The sequence below is a fragment of the Gobio gobio genome, assembly GCF_949357685.1.
Source record: "Gobio gobio genome assembly, chromosome: 14".
Lineage (NCBI taxonomy): Eukaryota > Metazoa > Chordata > Actinopteri > Cypriniformes > Gobionidae > Gobio > Gobio gobio.
Genome location: NC_137107.1, coordinates 24,423,291 through 24,442,541, shown reverse-complemented (window position 1 = coordinate 24,442,541; position 19,251 = coordinate 24,423,291). Strand labels below are relative to the sequence as shown.

The window sequence follows — 19,251 nt, the reverse complement described above, 5'->3', positions numbered from 1 at the left end:
GGATCTGCCGATAACATCTTGGTGCCACAGCACACCTTCAGGTGACTAGTGGAGTCTATGTCTCGATGGGTCAGGACTAGTATTAGGGCCTCAAAAGGGGGACCAACACAATATTAGGAAGGTGGTCATAATGTTATGCCTGATCGGTGTATATATAAATGTTTAACCATTGACTTTCAATCTTATAAACAAAAAGCCAACGTAAAATATCCATCATAAAAATATTTAAATAAAAAGAAAATCTAAATTAACAGTAAAATGATTAAAAAACATTTATTACAAAATGTACATCTATTTTTTCATGCGCCTCTCTGTTGTGTTGTCATCACCACAACCAACATTATTGGTTCTGAATGGAATATTTTTTATTATGTATCATTTTCAAGTAGTATTTTGTTAAATTATGTCCTTGAAGTATGGAAAGAAGTATGGAATTATAATTTTATATTACACCCAAGAAGTATTGCAAAAAGTAATTTTTTTTTAGGATCCATAAAATGCTAATTCTGAAATTAGCTAGATACAGTCAGCCATTTTATTTCCCCCCAAACACACTTATTATAAAATAAATAAAATAAAATAAAAAAATGTAAAAATAAAAATCCCTGAAGAACAGTGTTTGTTTTGCTTTTATGTTCACAGGACCTAAAGTGCCCATAGTTTAAGAAGCACCCATATACATTAAGAGCAAATATGTGGAAGCCCTTGGATTCGATTTGAGTATAAACAGACTGACATGAGAGAAAAGGAACAGGAGAGAAACTCACTTGCAGGAAAACTGATTTATACCATGTATGTAGTAACAGTCACCGCCATTCACGCAGTATGCCTTCTCTGTGTCGTTGCATTTTCTGGCGTGGCCCGAACCCGGAGATAACGTTGTGGTTACTGCAGGAAACAAAGACACAAACATCTTAAGACATCAATAAGGCATGCCAAATAATAATAATAAAAAAAAAAAAAAACATTTATTACGAATAAAATAAAATAACATAAATAAATGTAATTAAATGAAATTAATAGAATATCCCTGAAGAACAGTGTTTGTTTCTCTTTTATGTACACAGGACCAAAAGAGCCCATAGTTTAAGAAGCAACAATAAAGAGAACAACACCGTGGTTGTGCAAGAACCAAAAACACACACATGCCATCTTCTCAGATAACATTCATTACATGACATGTTACTGATCATTTATCACATTTCAGTTCATGTCCCATTTTCTACAACAACAGTCATTCACTAGAAACAATGACTCTTTGGTTTGCATCGCAAAGAAATCTCTCTGTACATCTTTGCTGTTCTGCTGAGGTTCGAGACGTTTGATAGGGAAAGATAAGTATTTCAAGTGCTGGAACCCCCCCCATCTCCCCCCAGGCCCACACCACCTGCTCCGGCTGATTCACAGGTCTGGAATGGATCCGTAATCCGGCAGTATTATCGGAGCAACGTTCAACATGTTTTGGGAATACTGCACCTCATGGGTAAGAAAAAATGAGAGGCCTGGAGAAAATTGTATGTGGTGAAATAACATTACGGCCAGTTTGACAGCAGTTTTGGTACCAGTTCAATGGGTGTATATTGAGATGCAAGAACATGTTTATTGAATTTGTAATCAAAAGCAGAAACATGAAGAGTGACAGGGCAAACTGCTTCCCGCAGCCACATTATGCACATACCTATGCCGTTTCTCACCGCTGTTAAACTGAACATATCTACAAACACTCATGTCATCACCACCCAATTGATGCTTTTTCAAACACGCAATGGTTTTTGTTTAGCACAGCACAGGGGAGCATCTTTGTCAAGCTGAAACAGCGTTCAAAGCAAATGTTTTGAAGGAACATGCTTGTTTAATCTCGCAAATCACAACGAAAAAGACAAATGTCTCTCTTCCAGCAGTTTTTATGGCATCACTTCACCACATCAAGCCCACCGTTATTTATGTAATTAAAGAAATATTGTGATATCCAAACTAATGTTGTTAGTTTAGCTGGTTGGCATGTCTCAGTTAGCCCCTGCTGGTAGATAACGTTACTACACCGTTTTGGAGCTAAAACGCATCTCTCTGCATTGACGCCCATGCAAAGGTAATTTATAAATACATTTTAATTTAGATAGATAACGTGTTTTATGTAGAAGAGGTGTATTCAAATCATTGTATGTAGTTTTAAATTAAAAAATTGCAATCAAGCAAGCAACATTTTAATATAAAGGGTAAAAATGGTACCTTCATGTTAATTTGGAAATTAAAAACATGTTCATTACAAAAGAGGTTTCAAACCAATGTATGTATTTTTAAAAAAACTAAAAACAAGCAAACAACAGATTCATATAAAGGGTAAATTTATGCTCAAATATGTTTTTATTTTTGCAAGAAACATATTAATATAAATGTTAAAAAGGTGCCTTTATGCTCCCAAAAATAATATATAAAATTGATGTTGATTTGGAAATTAAAAACATGTTCATTACAAAAGAGGTTTCAAACCAATGTATGTCTTTTGAATTTTTTTTCAAACATATTAATATAAAGGGTCAATTTACAATATTAAATGTTTTTTTGTTGCAAGAAACATTTATTATATAAGAATTCATTACAGATATCAGTAACACTTTACAATAAGGTTTCATTAGTTAACATTAGTTAAATACACTCTAAAAAATTCTGGGTTAAAAACAACCCAAGTTGGGTTGAAAATTGGGTTGTTTTAACCCAGCGATTGGGTTGTTTTAAGCAAACATTTAACCCAACCACTGGGTTAAAACAACCCAATTGCTGGGTTAGTCCATTTTCAACCCAACTTGGGTTGTTTTTAACTCAGCATGTTTTAGAGTGTAGTTAACACAAACTAATAATGAACTGCACTTATATTTAATCATCTTTAGTAAATTGTTGCGAACTTCTGTTGTTTCTTGAAGTAGAGACCAGGAGACGTCGGGATCAAACAGAAGTGATTCTTTTAATGAGAACTCTCTGTGCTGCAGGTCGTCCGAAAACAGTCTGATTTAACAGTACAAAATAATGAAATTTATCTACATTTCAGGGGGAGGGGTTATACAGCAGAGGAGGAGACACTCTGAACAATACAATGCAAATGTTGTATAGGTAAAAAGGACACACCCTACATAACTGTAGGTGCGTTTACATGGAGCACTGTAATCGGTTTAAAAGTCCAATCCGAATAAAAATACTCCATATAAACACCTCAATCGGAATAAAAATGGCCAAACCGAATTAAATTGTAATCGGTTTGAGAGGGGTGGGATAAACCTTTTCATGAACCGATCAAACGAAAAATTCCACCATGTAAACGATCTGATCCGATTACTTTGAGTGCACATCTTTCTGTGACGTGATATACAGCGCGCGCCTCCTCAACTGAAGAGCGCGCGCCGCGCTCACACCAGTCTAATGTTGACAAGAGAGGAAAGTTCATTTTTCTGAGGTATTAAACTTTTTATTTCGTAACATGTTATGAACATGATGTTGGAATAATGACACAGACATAGCTTGGCTACACCATCTCATCCTGACAGCGTTTGTCTGAGGCTTCAACTGCGCCTGACAGAATAATTTATTTTTCTGAGGTGATTCTTACACTTTACGACAAATAATAAATAGCTTTTATAAAACTATAAGTCCTGGTGACCGTTGAGAGCTGCCATTTCAACGGGGAACATTCAAGCTGCTCTCTGTTTCTCGTTAGTTAAGTTAGCTATAAAACATTTTTTTTTTCAAAAACTGCTTCAAATTGGTTAAGTAACATTACCCACAGTCTACTTTAATTACTTTTGTTAATATTTATACCTTTGTGATTATGGTACCTTTCCTTAATCATCTGAAATATATATGTTTAGTACTACTAGTAATGATGCTGAGCACGTCTTGAATGCTTTATTCATGTTTCACCGTATATCCTATGTTTTTATTAATAATTTGAGTGCATTTTATTGTTAAGTTTGCGTTTTTCAAAATAAATGAATTGAATTCATTTTTGATTCCGCATTCATCATTCACAGCTGTTGAAATAGCCATTGTATAGGATATAAATTAGGTTAAACTACTGCATGTCCGCCCACAGAAAAATAAATAAATATAAAAATTACCAACACAGAACTATTGATCCACGATACGTAACGAATCTGAGGCGGCAGAAAAACTGTGTGCGCATGTCACAAAATGATTCCTACTGAAAGTCAGCACATGTAAACACCAGATTGGTTTAGATAACGTCTCATGTAAACAGTCCACCGAATCTTTCAATCGGAATGATTTTAATCGGAATGACAAAAAAGTGCGTATGTAAACGTGGCTTGTGTCTCTCGTCCAGATTCAATCAGCATAACAGTGCCATTAAAATGCATACATGCTAATCCAATCACTCAGGCAGTATTGCTCTAAACTTGTCATGGTAAATAGTCAGGAAATGCATAAAGACAAAAGACTTAATGTCTAAACCACTTACACAGCCTGACGTAATCTCCTTAGAATTTCCTCAAGTTTACTTAGAAATGTAAAACACAAATATAGATAATGTTTTCAGTTATATTCTATTACATATTACCTAGATATAACAATGTATACATTTGTAATCCCACAAAATGCACTGTGAACTAACATGAACAATGAGCAGCTGTATTTTTATTAACTAAATTGAACAAAGATGAACAAATACAGTAGCAAATGTAATGCTCTTGTTAGTTCATAGTTAATATATTCACTAGTGTTATCCAAGAATTGCAAATGTTATGGTATTTTTAAATAAACAGATCCCGACAGAAAATGAGAGTTATGTCACAGACCCATAGAAAGATTCTTCCACACACTGCATGTGTGGCACTCTAATCACCACTGACTATTTCCATTACAGGTACATTTTATTGTAAATGTGTTTCCTATTGATTTAAACACACTGAAGGACAAGTTGAGGTTACTGACAGCATGTGGTACATCAATCTAAGGTTGAAAGCAACCAGGCATGTTCGTTGAACTCTAGTCTTGTTTCATGTTCGAACCACTCCACTGCAAACCTTCAACCAAACGTTTATTCCTCTAACAGATTACATAAACATGGACTCGTGAACATGTCAGGCAGTATGGTGAATCAATTGGCTAAGCATGAGGGTGGGACCTAACATTATTGGAATGAGTCATGGCTTTCCATGTTCTCCGTCCTGATTTGAGATGTCCCAGTTTAACCCTTTCACACGTAAGTTTAAAATATTTTAAAATGATCATGTTAGCTGATCTATAATGCCTGATGGGCGTCGCCATGTTAGTTTTCACCCTGATTCAGAGAATCGCATCTGTCGGATTTACAACACGTTAATTCATCCACTTCTCCTGAAATACACAGATCAGGCATAACATTATGAAATGAAGTGAAGGGAGTAACCCTGATTATCTCTTCATCACGGCACCTGTTAGTGGGTGGGATATTAGGCAGCAAGTGAACATTTTGTCCTCAAAGTTGATGTGTTAGAAGCAGGAAAAATGGGCAAACGTAAGGATTTGAGTGAGTTTGACAAGGGCCAAATTGTGATGGCTAGACGAGCATCTCCAAAACTACAGCTCTTGTGGGGTGTTCCCGGTCTGCAGTGGTCAGTATCTATCAAAAGTGGTCCAACGATGGAGCAGTGGTGAACCGGCGACAATGTTATGGGCGGCCAAGGCTTACTGATGCACGTGGGGAGCGAAGGCTGCAGACCTCACATTGAAGGGCAGAATGTTTCAGAGTTTAGGTGCTGCAGCAGAGAAGGTCCGAAGCATTGTTGCAGACCATATACACCCTTTCATGGAAACGGTATTCCCTGGTGGCTGTTCCTCTTTCAGCAGGATAATACAGCCATGTCTCAAAGCAAAAATGGTTCAGGAATGGTTTGAGGAGCAAAACGAGTTTGAGTTGTTGACTTGGCCTCCATATTCCCCAGATCTCAATCCAATCGAGCATCTGTGGGATGTGCTGAACAAACAAGTCCGATCCATGGAGACCCCACCTCGCAGCTTACAGGACTTGAAAGATCTGCTGCTAACATCTTGGTGCCAGATACCACAGCACACCTTCAGGGGTCATGCCTCGACGGGTCATGGCTGTTTTGGCAGCAAAACGGGGACAATATTATGAAGGTGGTCATAATGTTATGCCTGATCTCTGTACAGTAAACCTTATAGTTACCTAATACCTATACACAATGTGTATCAGATATGAATAAATCACATCAATTGATATTTAGATCACTGGTGTGATCATACTAAAACATTTGTCTAATGAGTTAATTTAAAATATATATATTATTCAATTAGTGACCTATATAAAGCAGTGGAGAATCTAAAACATTTATTATTCCTTTTTTTTTCATAATGTTTGTTTATAATTGTCAAAATCCCTAAAAAATTTTAAGGTTTAAATTAAGATTGTGAATGCATTAGAGATAATGCTTGTTGTATGATGTTCAATTATACATAAGGCTACATTCACAATGATACAGTACAACAATATTCAATTCAAAACTGATAATTAGATTATATACACTACATTTAAATGTTAGTGGTCGGTACGATAGTTTTTATGTTTTTGAAAAGTCTCTTACTCAACAAGGCTGCATTTATTTGATGAAAAATACAGTAAAACAGTAATATTGTTGAATATTATTCAAATGTTATATAATAACAATAATAATTTCAATGTTTGTTCTAAAAAATGTAATTATCATGTGATCAAAGTTGAATTTTCAGCATCATGTGTTTTCAGTTTCACATGATCCTTCAGAAATCATTATAATATGATGATTTCCAATATTATTATCAATATTGACAGTTGTGCTGTTTTTGTGGCTTTTTAATATTAGATTTTCTAATAATGTAAGTGTCTTCACTGTCACTTTTGATCAATTTGATGTATCCTTGCAGAATAAAAGTGTTCATTTTATTAACTGACCCCAAACTTTTGAATGGTAGTGTAAGATTTCTTAAAGAATAAAAACAATGGGTTTCCCCCTTGGAATAAGACATGATTTAAGACTGTCTTGTTCCAAATGAAAAGAAAATTGTGATGATGAGTCAAAGTCAAACATTTGAAGGAAATTGACTTCAGACGAAATAGGTCAGAAATTCAGCTCAGAATATAATGTGCCATCTTGTTCTCTTCCTCTTTCTCTCTGCGAATGAAATAATCCAGTGGATTTTCCAACCATGAGCAGCTCATCATAGGACCACGGCAACCCCTCACACACACATGTGTAACACCCGGCAGTAGTCAGGCCAGAGAAAAGAGAAATGTTAGCAGATGTGGAAATGCACTTTATTCGTATAGGGGCCCATCCTGATATCGAACATGATTCAAGAGGTTCTAATGTTACCACATCAAATCACATAAGTGAAATCAGAGCACCGTTGGGGTTTAGATTTCAGGGGCAGAGAGTTTCTAAACTTTCTTGTTGACTTTCATGTTCATGAAACTGCATGTCTAGTCACGTTGTGTGTTTGTATATAGGTAATAATCACATTGTGTGGCTCTGGAACCCTAGACAGATCATATCAGAACAGAACAGAACATTTCGTGCCAGTTTGTTGAAATAAATACAGCAGGTGGCATAGAGAATCAGTAACATTTGGTTGTGATTGACTTGAAGTGAACGTCAGATGTTTACTGAGCTAACAAGTTTATTTACATTTTAATTTACAGTTTTTATTTCGTGGTAACCATTCTCAAATGCTGATGTCTTATATTAAACGAAATTCAAAACCCTCCCATGATTTTTTATGCACTTTTTGCCTTTCTTTCAATTTCTGCACAACTAGCATCACGAAAGAGAATTGTACCATTATGCACTGTTTTCAAACAGGTTTCCCGAACATATTTGCCATTTGGTTTTTTCCCTGTTTGAATTGTGACACACATCTGAACACCAAGGCTCCAAGAAAACTCCTCTTGCAACATTTTTAAATGTTTATATTTCGAAATTCACTCAGCTATGTGGCATTTAAGTGGATGAGAGGAAGCAACAGCAATATACAACTATAATAAAACTCCTTTCAACAACACGCATACGGGCTGGCCGGGATCCAGCTGGTTGCTGGGAGGCGAATGTTCCCTGCCACCCCCGTTCCACCCCTCCATGCCCGCTGAGAGTTTTAGCACGTCTCAGTGCCTGTTTACCCCACTAGAGGACTAATGACACAGCACACTCAACAAGACTCAGCCTCCCTGGATGGAAAGATGGAGCCCGTATATATTAAGTCAGTGTTCCTGTGAGAGCTGACCTCAGAGCCTCATAAAAACCACATCCAGAGGTTCGAACATTCAGATCAGACTTTAAAACATCTGCACACTCTCCCGGAGCTTTAGGAACGGGGCATGTTTGTATTCTTTACAGTCGACTCTGTTTATCCCCTTGAGGGTGAACAGGGGTGCACAGCGAAGCTGGCTATATTAATACGATATTCACTTTCGCCGTGCATGATGCAAAAGCAAGTAAGCATTCTGGTGCATACAAAACATGCTGAAATTAGACATCTGTACGCTATCCATTTACATTTTCTTCCTTGTTTTATGCATTACACAAATTTGGACTTTTCCCGAACGTTTCCCAGAGCTCTCTGACAATCAGATTTAAAAAAAAAAAGAAGAAACCTTTCTTCCAAAGCTGCAGGAAGACTTGCGTGTCAGCAGCCTGTGGGGTAGTTCTGCCGATGTCTGTCATGTTTATGCCTCTGGTCTAGTGATACACTTCAAAAATCTCCCTCCATCAGTAATTAAGCTCTGACAGTTACACACCCGTACAATACCCCATCAGCTGTCTGCTGCAGATCTGGGAAAACTCGACAAATACCTGCTGAGGCTGCATGTGTCAGGGAGATGAGGTGGAGGGGGGAATGTGTGAAGCAGAGAGAGAGAGAGAATAGGTGGGGATTTGGGGGGGGAAGGTGGTTAAGAACATTATTTGGAGAAAACTATCCATTAGCATTCCCATCTAATATGCAGCATAAGACCACAGAACCTTTTATGCCAATCACTTGAGCTGGAAATGTCATGTGACCATTAACGCAAACAGCTATAATCACTACTGACTACAGAAATAAAAAAAATATTTTAAAAGTATAATGTACATATTATAATGTATATATATAGGGCTGCCCCCTGATAGTTGACTAATCGTTAGTCGACTAGAAGAGGCTAAGGCAGCCAAAAATTGTATTAGTCGAAGAAAAAAACACTTGTGGCGAAGTCACGCAGGCGTGTCTTTGTGGTGATTAGTATGTCCGGCAGAAAATCCACCTTGAAACATGCAAGTAGGAGCAACTTTACATGGTCGCTTGCTCTCAAATTGACCTAGATATATGTGCGCTAGCCTAGTATAAGGCGCATATCCAAGTGTTTGTGCGGAGTGTGAATTTTTGGTCTTACATCAAGAGTAGCCTAATATGTCATTTGAAACTGATACATTTTATTTGTGTGCACTCACAATAACTAAATGTTGTGCTTTTGTAAAATAAAGAAAACATACAGGAATGCGCTTTTTGCCGTCTCGGTCTCAGTGAACTTAAGCGCGTCAAAAATAAACCGAAACTTTCCTCACATACATTAGAAATAGATTTATCGAAAGCTTGAAATGTCTATTTTTGAATGAACCAATTCAAATGAAAAATAAATATTCTCAGATTATGTTCTGAAACGTGCATAATCTGCGGAGATGACAAATAAGCATCGTCAACTTCATCACTGCAGTCGAAAACACAGAAAACACTAGATAATCAATAAATTATTATTGACCCTGACCCATCGAGGCATGGTCTCCTTGCTGTTTTTTCACTACACATTCATAATCAATACTTTTGCCGGTGTGCTGTTGCAAGCTTTATGCGTATGGCAATTGTATAGGCAATTAAAGGCTCATTATTATGATTTTTCTTATTAATATACACATACGATCAGTCAACTAATCACTTAAATGAACGACTAATAGTCAACTAGAAAAATTATTATATTTATATATACACACACATACACATATACATTTATTGTTTTGTTAGTAATTCTGAAAGAATGTGAATGCAAAAAAAGCTTTTTTTGTATCAAGATTTGTCATCTGTTAGCATGGTATGCTAAATAGCAAATCCTTGGCTGCTTAGTATAAACCAAATGCACACTCTTGTCCAGCTATTAAATAATTTATCAATAAATCTTTTTATTTTGACCAAAAAAAATTGAAAAGAGCTGCTGAGTAGAAAATAAGTCTTCCAATAAGTTTCCTATTCTTCTTGCTAAGCTAAACCAGACTTAGGCTAGCCATGTTCACGCCACAGTTCACGCTAAATGATCAACAAAGCATTCCAAGCTAACAAGGTCAGTTTCACTACAGTCCTTGACAATTGCTGTTTATCCAATCTCACACTCACCCTCTTTTTACATTCAGCTACAGTGCCAGGTCATTCTCCAAGCCTCATGTTCACTGGCTAGGTTATGTTTATATCCCTGACATGCTTCAAGTTCTTAATGGCATGCACTAAGCAACTTTCACTACAGCTCCCATGAGAGGTCACTTTCTCCTGCTTGAAAACCCAAGGGTTTGGTCAGCGAGTTTAGCCCTGAGTTTGATTAATCCTTCATGGCCAAGGAACTGAAAAGAGGGCCTGGGTGGGGGCAAAACGGGGCCATCTGGAAGGCTTCATAAACATGTCTATCTTTCTGCACTCTCCAAAGGGTTCTAGGAAAGTCGTAAAAATGAAAGGAGAGGTCCCTTCGCTGAGAGTGTTTTATTTTTTCTTCTGGAGACGCACTAACCAAGTCCAAACGAGTAATTCCATAAGTGTAGGGATGTTCGACAGGTGCCCCTTGAATTCATTTGCAGGCTTAACCCTCATGTTCTGTTTGCAGACTAAGAGACTCAATAGCTTAAAAAATACTTAACACTGAAACATCAGAATGATGACATTAAAACCCTGTGATTTATGTTTATAGACATGAATTCAACTTAATAGCATGATTCAATAGTCCTTTATGAAGAATGTGGTCTTGGAGGTCCAAGGTATAAAACATCTGATTATCTTTAAACGGATAAATCACATTTCTTAAGTCTAGTTCCAGACTAAAATGCATGTTTTAGCTGTTTTAACCGAAAGATACTTGCACTGAGATATCTTAAAATATGTCCTAATTGGACTAAGGCCTAATCCTGGCTTAATCTAAACTCTTTTAAAGGGAAAAAGATTCCAAAATGATTATTTTACACATAAATCACTGGGGTCCCTGGGACCACAAACATAAAACAACCAAATCAACTTAATACAACATGAGGGTTATTTCAGGACTTAAAACAAATAATATCCACTTGTTCAAATTACATCCACATTGCTGATACACCCCTTGGTAGTTTGAGAGCCAAAGAAAAAGTTCAAAAAGCGGCTGACAAATGATGCTTGAGAGATCATGATAGTGAATCTATGGTCAACCCCCCATGCCAGGAGATGTCTCTTGTTACAGCTGGGAGCAGAATCCCATTACTGCAAAAAAAGGTCAATTTATAAAGCAAGCAATCTTACAGCTTTTGAGTGCTTTCCATTATGCGAAAACATTATGCGCATCCCTTTTGTTTGAAGGGGTTGCCAAAGCCTTTCAGAGAGGTCTTCTCAATTTCACATTAATATGTGCACCACTGCATTTATTAAAAGCCTCTAAACAAAATCATATGGCCCAGAGCAAGTAAAGAAAAAACAGCGATCAGTTTTGTAGCTACAGCTTTGGTGCACTGTAGGGCACACGAGTTCAGATGTCAGTGGTGTTTTGATTGTGTCGCAGACTGGCGCTGAACTGTGGAACTGATGTTATTTTATCTGTGGGCGAGTATGCATGATGGTGAGCTCAAGGGCAAGTGCAAATAAAAATCAATAAAATAATAAATCATAATTCAAAATTGATGGTGTCCTCGTTACACGTAATCTTACTATAGTAATGACAGTAAATTAAGCATAATTACATGCAACTATGGTAAATGGTAAATTGGTAATAGTGCCAAACAACAACAAAAAAATCGTGCTATATGGCACTAAAAGTGGTTCTTGGCTCGTAATCACAGGGGAACCACTTTTGCTGCTATATAGCACCATATCTTAACAGGTTCTGTATATGGTAGCGGTGCTCATTTAAAGAACCGGGGAAGAACCGCTGAAGAACCACTGAAGCACCAAGATTGGTGCTATACAGCACTTAAAGTGGTTCTCCTATGATTATGAGCCAAAGAACCACTTTTAGTGCTACATAGCACCATTTTTTTAGAGTGTAATCCTACCATAGCTCTATAGTAAGTACATGCTGTTAATTAATATTACTCAGTACTTAAATATATAATTACACTGTAACAATGACACCTTCAAATAAAGTGTAACCATGTATCTTATTTTAATGTTTTATATAGTGAACTAAAGTTTTGTATATTACACATATACTTGTTATATATTCTTTAACTTGTATACAGTATAAATACAATAAAAGTTAAGAATACTTTCCATTTTAACCTGCAGATTCATTACATAAGGCACAGCTAGTTCATATTACGGTCCATAATCCCTATAGGTAACACATAATCCTATGGTGCTCTTTTACATAATTCCCTTCCAGAGTGTTCCATGTGCAGTAAAACAAATACATGTGTGCGGTGAATGTAGAATACAGCTGTGGTGCGGGTGCATTCTTCAGTGCTTTAAGGGCCCTGTGTAATCTATTATCTCTTTAAGACCTTCAGCATGGACTTGAGACTCTTCATGTTTGCATTAACAACGACGCACACCAGCAACAAAAGTCGAGCCTGTTAGGAAACAGAGATTTCCCTGAAGTGTGATTGCTATAGTGATCCGGTATTTGGATGTTTACTTAAGTCTTTGTAAAAAGAGACATTGGACCAGTTAGTGGAAAAAAAAAATTCTCAGAGTAAAAACTCAATATTTACGCCTAAAGACATGCTAAACAAATTACTCTTTCATGACAGCTTAAGGTAAACAGGTAAGACGACATTTACATACAGTATTTGCATATTGCATACTTAGAAGTTCAAAGGGAGTTTAGAGACATGTGTCAACGTCTTTCCAGTCACTTTTTAGGCTGAAGGCCAAAACCCCCCGTTTAAGAGTTACGAACCCCAACTTCAGAAAAAGACATTGAGGATACTCTTTACCCTCAGTCCTCGAAAACATAAACAGAATAAAAGCAAGAATAACAGAAGCCAAGAGTGAACTCTGTCCTGTATTTTTTCCTTTTCATTAACAGGTCTTTATTTTTCTCCTCTATTGCATGCTTCCTGCTGCATAGCTGATGTGTCTGGTCTTGTCCTCCACAATCATTTCAGAGACGACTCTGAGAAATCAAAGAGCGCTATTGCTTGCGATTGCACAACAGGACGCGTGTGTAAACAAGCAAGAGTCGGGGCACTTACCCAGAGGGGGTGGGGCGCTACTGGGCGGCGTGAGGACAAGGGCAAGGGTGCTCGTCGGGCTGGAGGTAGGCTCGGAGGAGTTTGTGCCCGGGGTGAGCGTGGGCAGAGACTCTGGGAACCATCGGAAGGATGAGACGGGACTGCCGTGCATCCTTGGAGCATCCTCTGTGTGGAGCCCCTCCTCCTCATCCTCTCCTCTGAGGAGATCCAGCCAGTCCGGTTCCCTGCTACGACCAGCTCCCTGAATCAAAGCCCGGCGGAGCAGCAGCAAACAGGCTCCGAGTCCCAGCAGCAGGAGCAGCAGAGCGGGCACCAGAAGCAGGGCTCTTCCTCCACATGCTCCCCTGCAGCAGGACCTTGGAGGGCGGCGCTGGGTTGGCTGCGGCGGAGGGAAACGTTCACCTCCAGCCCCTGATACAAGCCCAACGCTCTGCCCCTGACAAAGAGACACCAGAAGGATGGGCAGCGGATAGACAGACACATCTGGGTCCATTGGAGGCTCGTCCAAATCCTGCTCGATCCCTCCCGGCTCGTGATTCCTCTGCAAGCGCTCATAGGGCTAACGTGTCCAGGACAAAATCTCCATTACACACTTCTCAAACTGGCCTGCACACACACATACCTCGGGGCCAGTTGTCAGGACTCACACAAGGCCGCCCTCAAACACTACCAGGCGTGAAATTGCGGCATTGCGGTTCTTGGGGCGAGCTGGTAGACAGAGAGCAAACGCTAGATGTGGGGCTTCAGATCTGGGAGGACCCCACCCAGAAACAGCAGCACCAGCCCACTGCCCCTCTTGCACCAGCTCTGATGGTCACAGCCAGCTGCAGAAAATCCAACCCGCCGGAGCACACATTCACACACCCACATATATACCAGCATCCGGTCTGATGGGGAAAACAGAGGGGCTCTCCCCACCCAAACACACTTAATGAAGTAATGAATACTGCGGGCAAGACCACCAGCAACATGTGGCATGGGGGGAGTGGGAGGGACAGCTGTGGCAGACGACTACAAAGGGCAGCACCTTTAAAAGAAGCAAGCATGAATGGGAAATATATGCATTCCTTATGTGAACAGATAGAATCCCTCAAACACAGCACACAGGCCGAGTCAAAGGTCACACACGGCTCCTAATGGGCAACGCTTCCTAATCCAAAACACGCTCCCTGACGCATAAAAAACCCTCACCTACAGCACACACATATACCGAAGCATCCACGGACATCCAGGGGGGCACATCTCTCGCAATAATCACATTTGTGATTGATTTATGAGGGTTTTTCAAAGACCAATTCTTGGACTTTACAGTCTTGAATATTTTGTAGCATCCTTGCAGATGAATTTCACACAAAAAAACTGTCCAGGTCACATTTCACCCAAAAGTCAAAGAGGAAAAGACAATTATATTTAAATTAAATTAAATTATATTAGATTACTTAAATAAATCAAATTAAAATGAAGCCTAATTTAGGAATATTCAATTGTTTGCATTCTTTATATAATTTAAGACATGACACAACACATCAGCCTTATATTTGTGTGTTATTTGCTAACACTTTATTTTACAGTTGTTACATGTTACATGAAGTTACTATAGTAATAACTATACATTATGATCAGTCATATTATAGAGTAATACTAATTACCAACATGTACTGAGTATAGAGTTAGGGTTAGGAATAGGAATAGGGTTTGGTTTAGTTTCTTTTATTTATATATAATATACTGTTATACATGAAACAGGCAACAGGGACTCTGTGAAATAAAGTGTTACCAAAATGCAATACAGTAGAAATACTAAAGGGGCAGATGTCAGCTTAATTATCATAAAAAATTATATCATAATGCAATAAAAAAACTCAGAAAGGCACAATATATTATGACCATATTGGTAAATGTATTAATTATCTTTTCAACTCTATAATATAAGCATTCATCTTGAGCTTATGCTGTAATGCCTTAATTCACTTTCAATTCATTTCACTTGCATTATTGTTTGTGTGTGTGTTTTATTTTTGGTAACACTTTATTTTACACTGTCCTTGTTACATACAGTGGGGAGAACAAGTATTTGATACACTGCCGGTTTTGCAGGTTTTCCTAATTACAAAGCATGTAGAGGTCTGTATTTTTTATCATAGGTACACTTCAACTGTGAGAGACAGAATCTAAAACAAAAATCCAGATAATCACATTATATGATTTTTAAATAATTAATTCACATTTTATTGCATGACATAAATATTTGATCACCTACCAACCGGTAAGAATTCTGGCTCTCACAGACCTGTTAGTTTTCCTTTAAGAAGCCCTCCTGTTCTCCACTCATTACCTGTATTAACTGCACCTGTTTGAACTCGTTACCTGTATAAAAGACACCTGTCCATACACTCAATCAAACAGACTCCAACCTCTCCACAATGGCCAAGACCAGAGAGCTGTGTAAGGACATCAGGGATAAAATTGTAGACCCGCACAAGGCTGGGATGGGCTACAGGACAATAGGCAAGCAGCTTGGTGAGAAGGCAACAACTGTTGATGCAATTATTAGAAAATGGAAGAAGTTCAAGATGACGGTCAATCTCCCTCGGTCTGGGGCACCATGCAAGATCTCACCTCGTGGGGCATCAATGATCATGAGGAAGGTGAGGGATCAGCCCAGAACTACACGGCAGGGCCTGGTCAATGACCTGAAGAGAGCTGGGACCACAGTCTCAAAGAAAACCATTAGTAACACACTACGCCGTCATGGATTAAAATCCTGCAGCGCACGCAAGATCCCCCTGCTCAAGCCAGCTCATGTCCAGGCCCGTCTGAAGTTTGCCAATGACCATCTGGATGATCCAGAGGAGGAATGGGAGAACATCATGTGGTCTGATGAGACAAAAAAAGAGCTTTTTGGCCTAAACTCCACTCGCTGTGTTTGGAGGAAGAAGGATGATGAGTACAACCCCAAGAACACCATCCCAACCGTGAAGCATGGAGGTGGAAACATCATTCTTTGGGGATGCTTTTCTGCAAAGGGGACAGGACGACTGCAGCGTATTGAGGGGAGGATGGATGTGGCCATGTATCGCGAGATCTTGGCCAACAACCTCCTTCCCTCAGTAAGAGCATTGAAGATGGGTCGTGGCTGGGTCTTCCACCATGACAACGACCCGAAACACACAGCCAGGGCAACTAAGGAGTGGCTCCGTAAGAAGCATCTCATGGTCCTGGAGTGGCCTAGCCAGTCTCCAGACCTGAACCCAATAGAAAATCTTAGGAGGGGGCTGAAAGTCCGTATTGCCCAGTGACACCCCCGAAAACTGAAGGATCTGGAGAAGGTCTGTATGGAGTGGGCCAAGACCCCTGCTGCAGTGTGTGTAAACCTGGTCAAGAACTACAGGAAACGTATGATCTCTGTAATTGCAAACAAAGGTTTCTGTACCAAATATTAAGTTCTGCTTTTCTGATGTATCAAATACTTATGTCATGCAATAAAATGCAAATTAATTACTTAAAAATCATACAAAGTGATTTTCTGGATTTTTGTTTTAGATTCCGTCACTCACAGTTGAAGTGTGCCTATGATAAAAATGAAAGACCTCTACATGCTTTGTAAGTGGGCAAACCTGCAAAATCCGCAGTGTATCAAATACTTGTTCTCCACACTGTATGTTGCATGTACTTACTATAATTTAGTAATAACAGTAAATTATGCATAATTACATGCAACCGAATTACATGCAACCTCAACCGAATCCTAATCCTACCCTAAAGACTTGTTCACACCAAGGACAATAACTATAATGAGAACTAAAAATCGTTCTCAATATTAAAGAATCGAAGAGTTCACACCACAGCTATAACAATAACGGCACAGAGAAATGATCTCGTTGGAATCATTTTTCAGAACGATTATCCAGCTGATGAACGATAAAAACACTGACAGAACAATCCATTCTTGTTACACAGAACAAACAGCCAATCAGAATCCATCCTGCAGTGTCCTTGTTACATATGTTACACGTACTTACCATAGTAATAACAGTAAATTATGCATAATTTCATGCAACTAACCCTCAACCAAACCCTAATCCTACCCTAACCTGGTAAGTACATGTTGTTAAATAATATTACTCAGTACTTATATATTATATGTCTATTACACTGTAACAATGACACCTTAAAATAAGGTGTAACCAAATTAAGTGTAACCTTATTTTTAGATTCAAAATGGCAGAGACTTTTAATACAACTCATTAATGAACTCATTAACATGAAAAACGTTTTTAGATGAAACATGACCGGGACATATTCCAAGACAGGTTTTGTGAGATTCACTCTCAGGCCTCATAAAGAAAACTCAGCAGAGCTTTGGGCTCTTGGCAGTCTTTTGTTTGTTGGCGTGTTATGTAAAGCCAACCTATTTGTGCTGAATTAGGGCTGCTGTCACCAGTTGTTCGCATTGGACTGTAAATACAGTGCGCTTGCCATGACTCTCCCTGACTGATGGTCGACACGGGCCGTACCGCTCACCCACACCGATCAATGTCTTCAGTTCCCTTACAGGTACTTGACATCCTAGCACAGACAATGCCAAACATCCCAAAAAGATTTGTAGCATCCTTTAAGCCCAGTTCTTGTCATTTTGGCTTGAGGAGAAAACGAAGGGCCTGTTTTTTTGCGACAGAAACAAGAAAGAGAAGTCGGGTGGTTATATAGAACGCCGCTTCACAGTGGACAAGAAAGAAATGGCAGACCTGAAAAAGACAGGGCAGTGTGCTTATCCCCAGTTTGCCGCTGGCGCTCGCCCAATGCCCCGGAGTTAAAATCCTACATTAAAGACAAGTAATGGTTTATATAAGTCAAGTTAAGAAGAAATGGATTGACTTTCATCACCGAGGCAGGTGTTGTGTGTGTGAAGTTTTGTGAGGAGCTTCACACTGGTGTGTGAGAGCGGGAAAGCGGCTGAGGGAGAGGGAGAGAGAGATTGCTGCTGGTGGGCCCCAGCATGACTGATGAGTTTGGAACAATTGGCCGCCCAGCTGCGTTTTCCATCAAACACATTCCTCTCACCTCACGCTTTCCCTCTGTCCCACTCGTTCACTCTGCGGCTGTAAGCAGCGCCCCCTAGGGACGTGATTTTTCTGTGATGGACAGCCATTTGTGGCAGGAATATCCTCATATCTATACTACCACAGCCTGGATTTCACATCATCCTATTTTTCAACAGAAAATTCAATCTTTGATTCTGGCCAGATTGAATATGATCTGATTGTGTGCAATTGAATATTACTCTGTTTTAATTTGGTTCAAACTAGAACCAAGAGGTCAAACTTGAAAATATGATCCATGTGTGCAACTGCCGGAGGTATTATGCAAATAAGTCCCAGTTGTAAAATGTTCTATAGTGACACGCACGGGCTGAGAAACAGGCATTGTGTCCGCACTGGAGCATGAGGACAGCACCAAGCCCTCCTTAAATGGGTCCAGCAGTCAGCACAGAGGAGATCTAAGGGAGGAATCACCTCGACTCGTCTCTAGCCTGGAGTTCTGGAATAACAAAGAATCCAATTTCAAAATATGTGATTTTGAAATCCTAAAGCACTTACTTAGCAGATGTTTAGGGTTTCGTAGATTCAACAAGAGCAGCTTTTTAATCCTGGTACGATGACCAAACTGATCTTAAAACCGATCTTAAAACTTAAAACTATAAAAATAATGATAATAATAATAATTATAATTATAATAAAAATAATTATTATTATGAATAGTAGTAGTATTAACAATAATATTATTACAATAATAATATTTTCTTTATTATTACTATTAT

The 19,251-nt window shown here is 38.8% G+C and overlaps 1 protein-coding gene across 4 annotated transcripts in view; it reads right to left on the bottom strand.

The window, feature by feature from the left end:
• nrg2a (neuregulin 2a) overlaps window positions 1-19,251 on the bottom strand; it is a 72,860-nt gene that overhangs the window by 33,317 nt on the left and 20,292 nt on the right. For all 4 annotated transcript variants that reach the window (XM_079835617.1, XM_079835615.1, XM_079835616.1 and 1 more), the window contains exon 4: window positions 768-888. In XM_079835617.1, coding sequence (XP_079691743.1) covers window positions 768-888 — 121 coding nt within the window. The remainder of the gene's footprint in view (window positions 1-767; window positions 889-19,251) is intronic.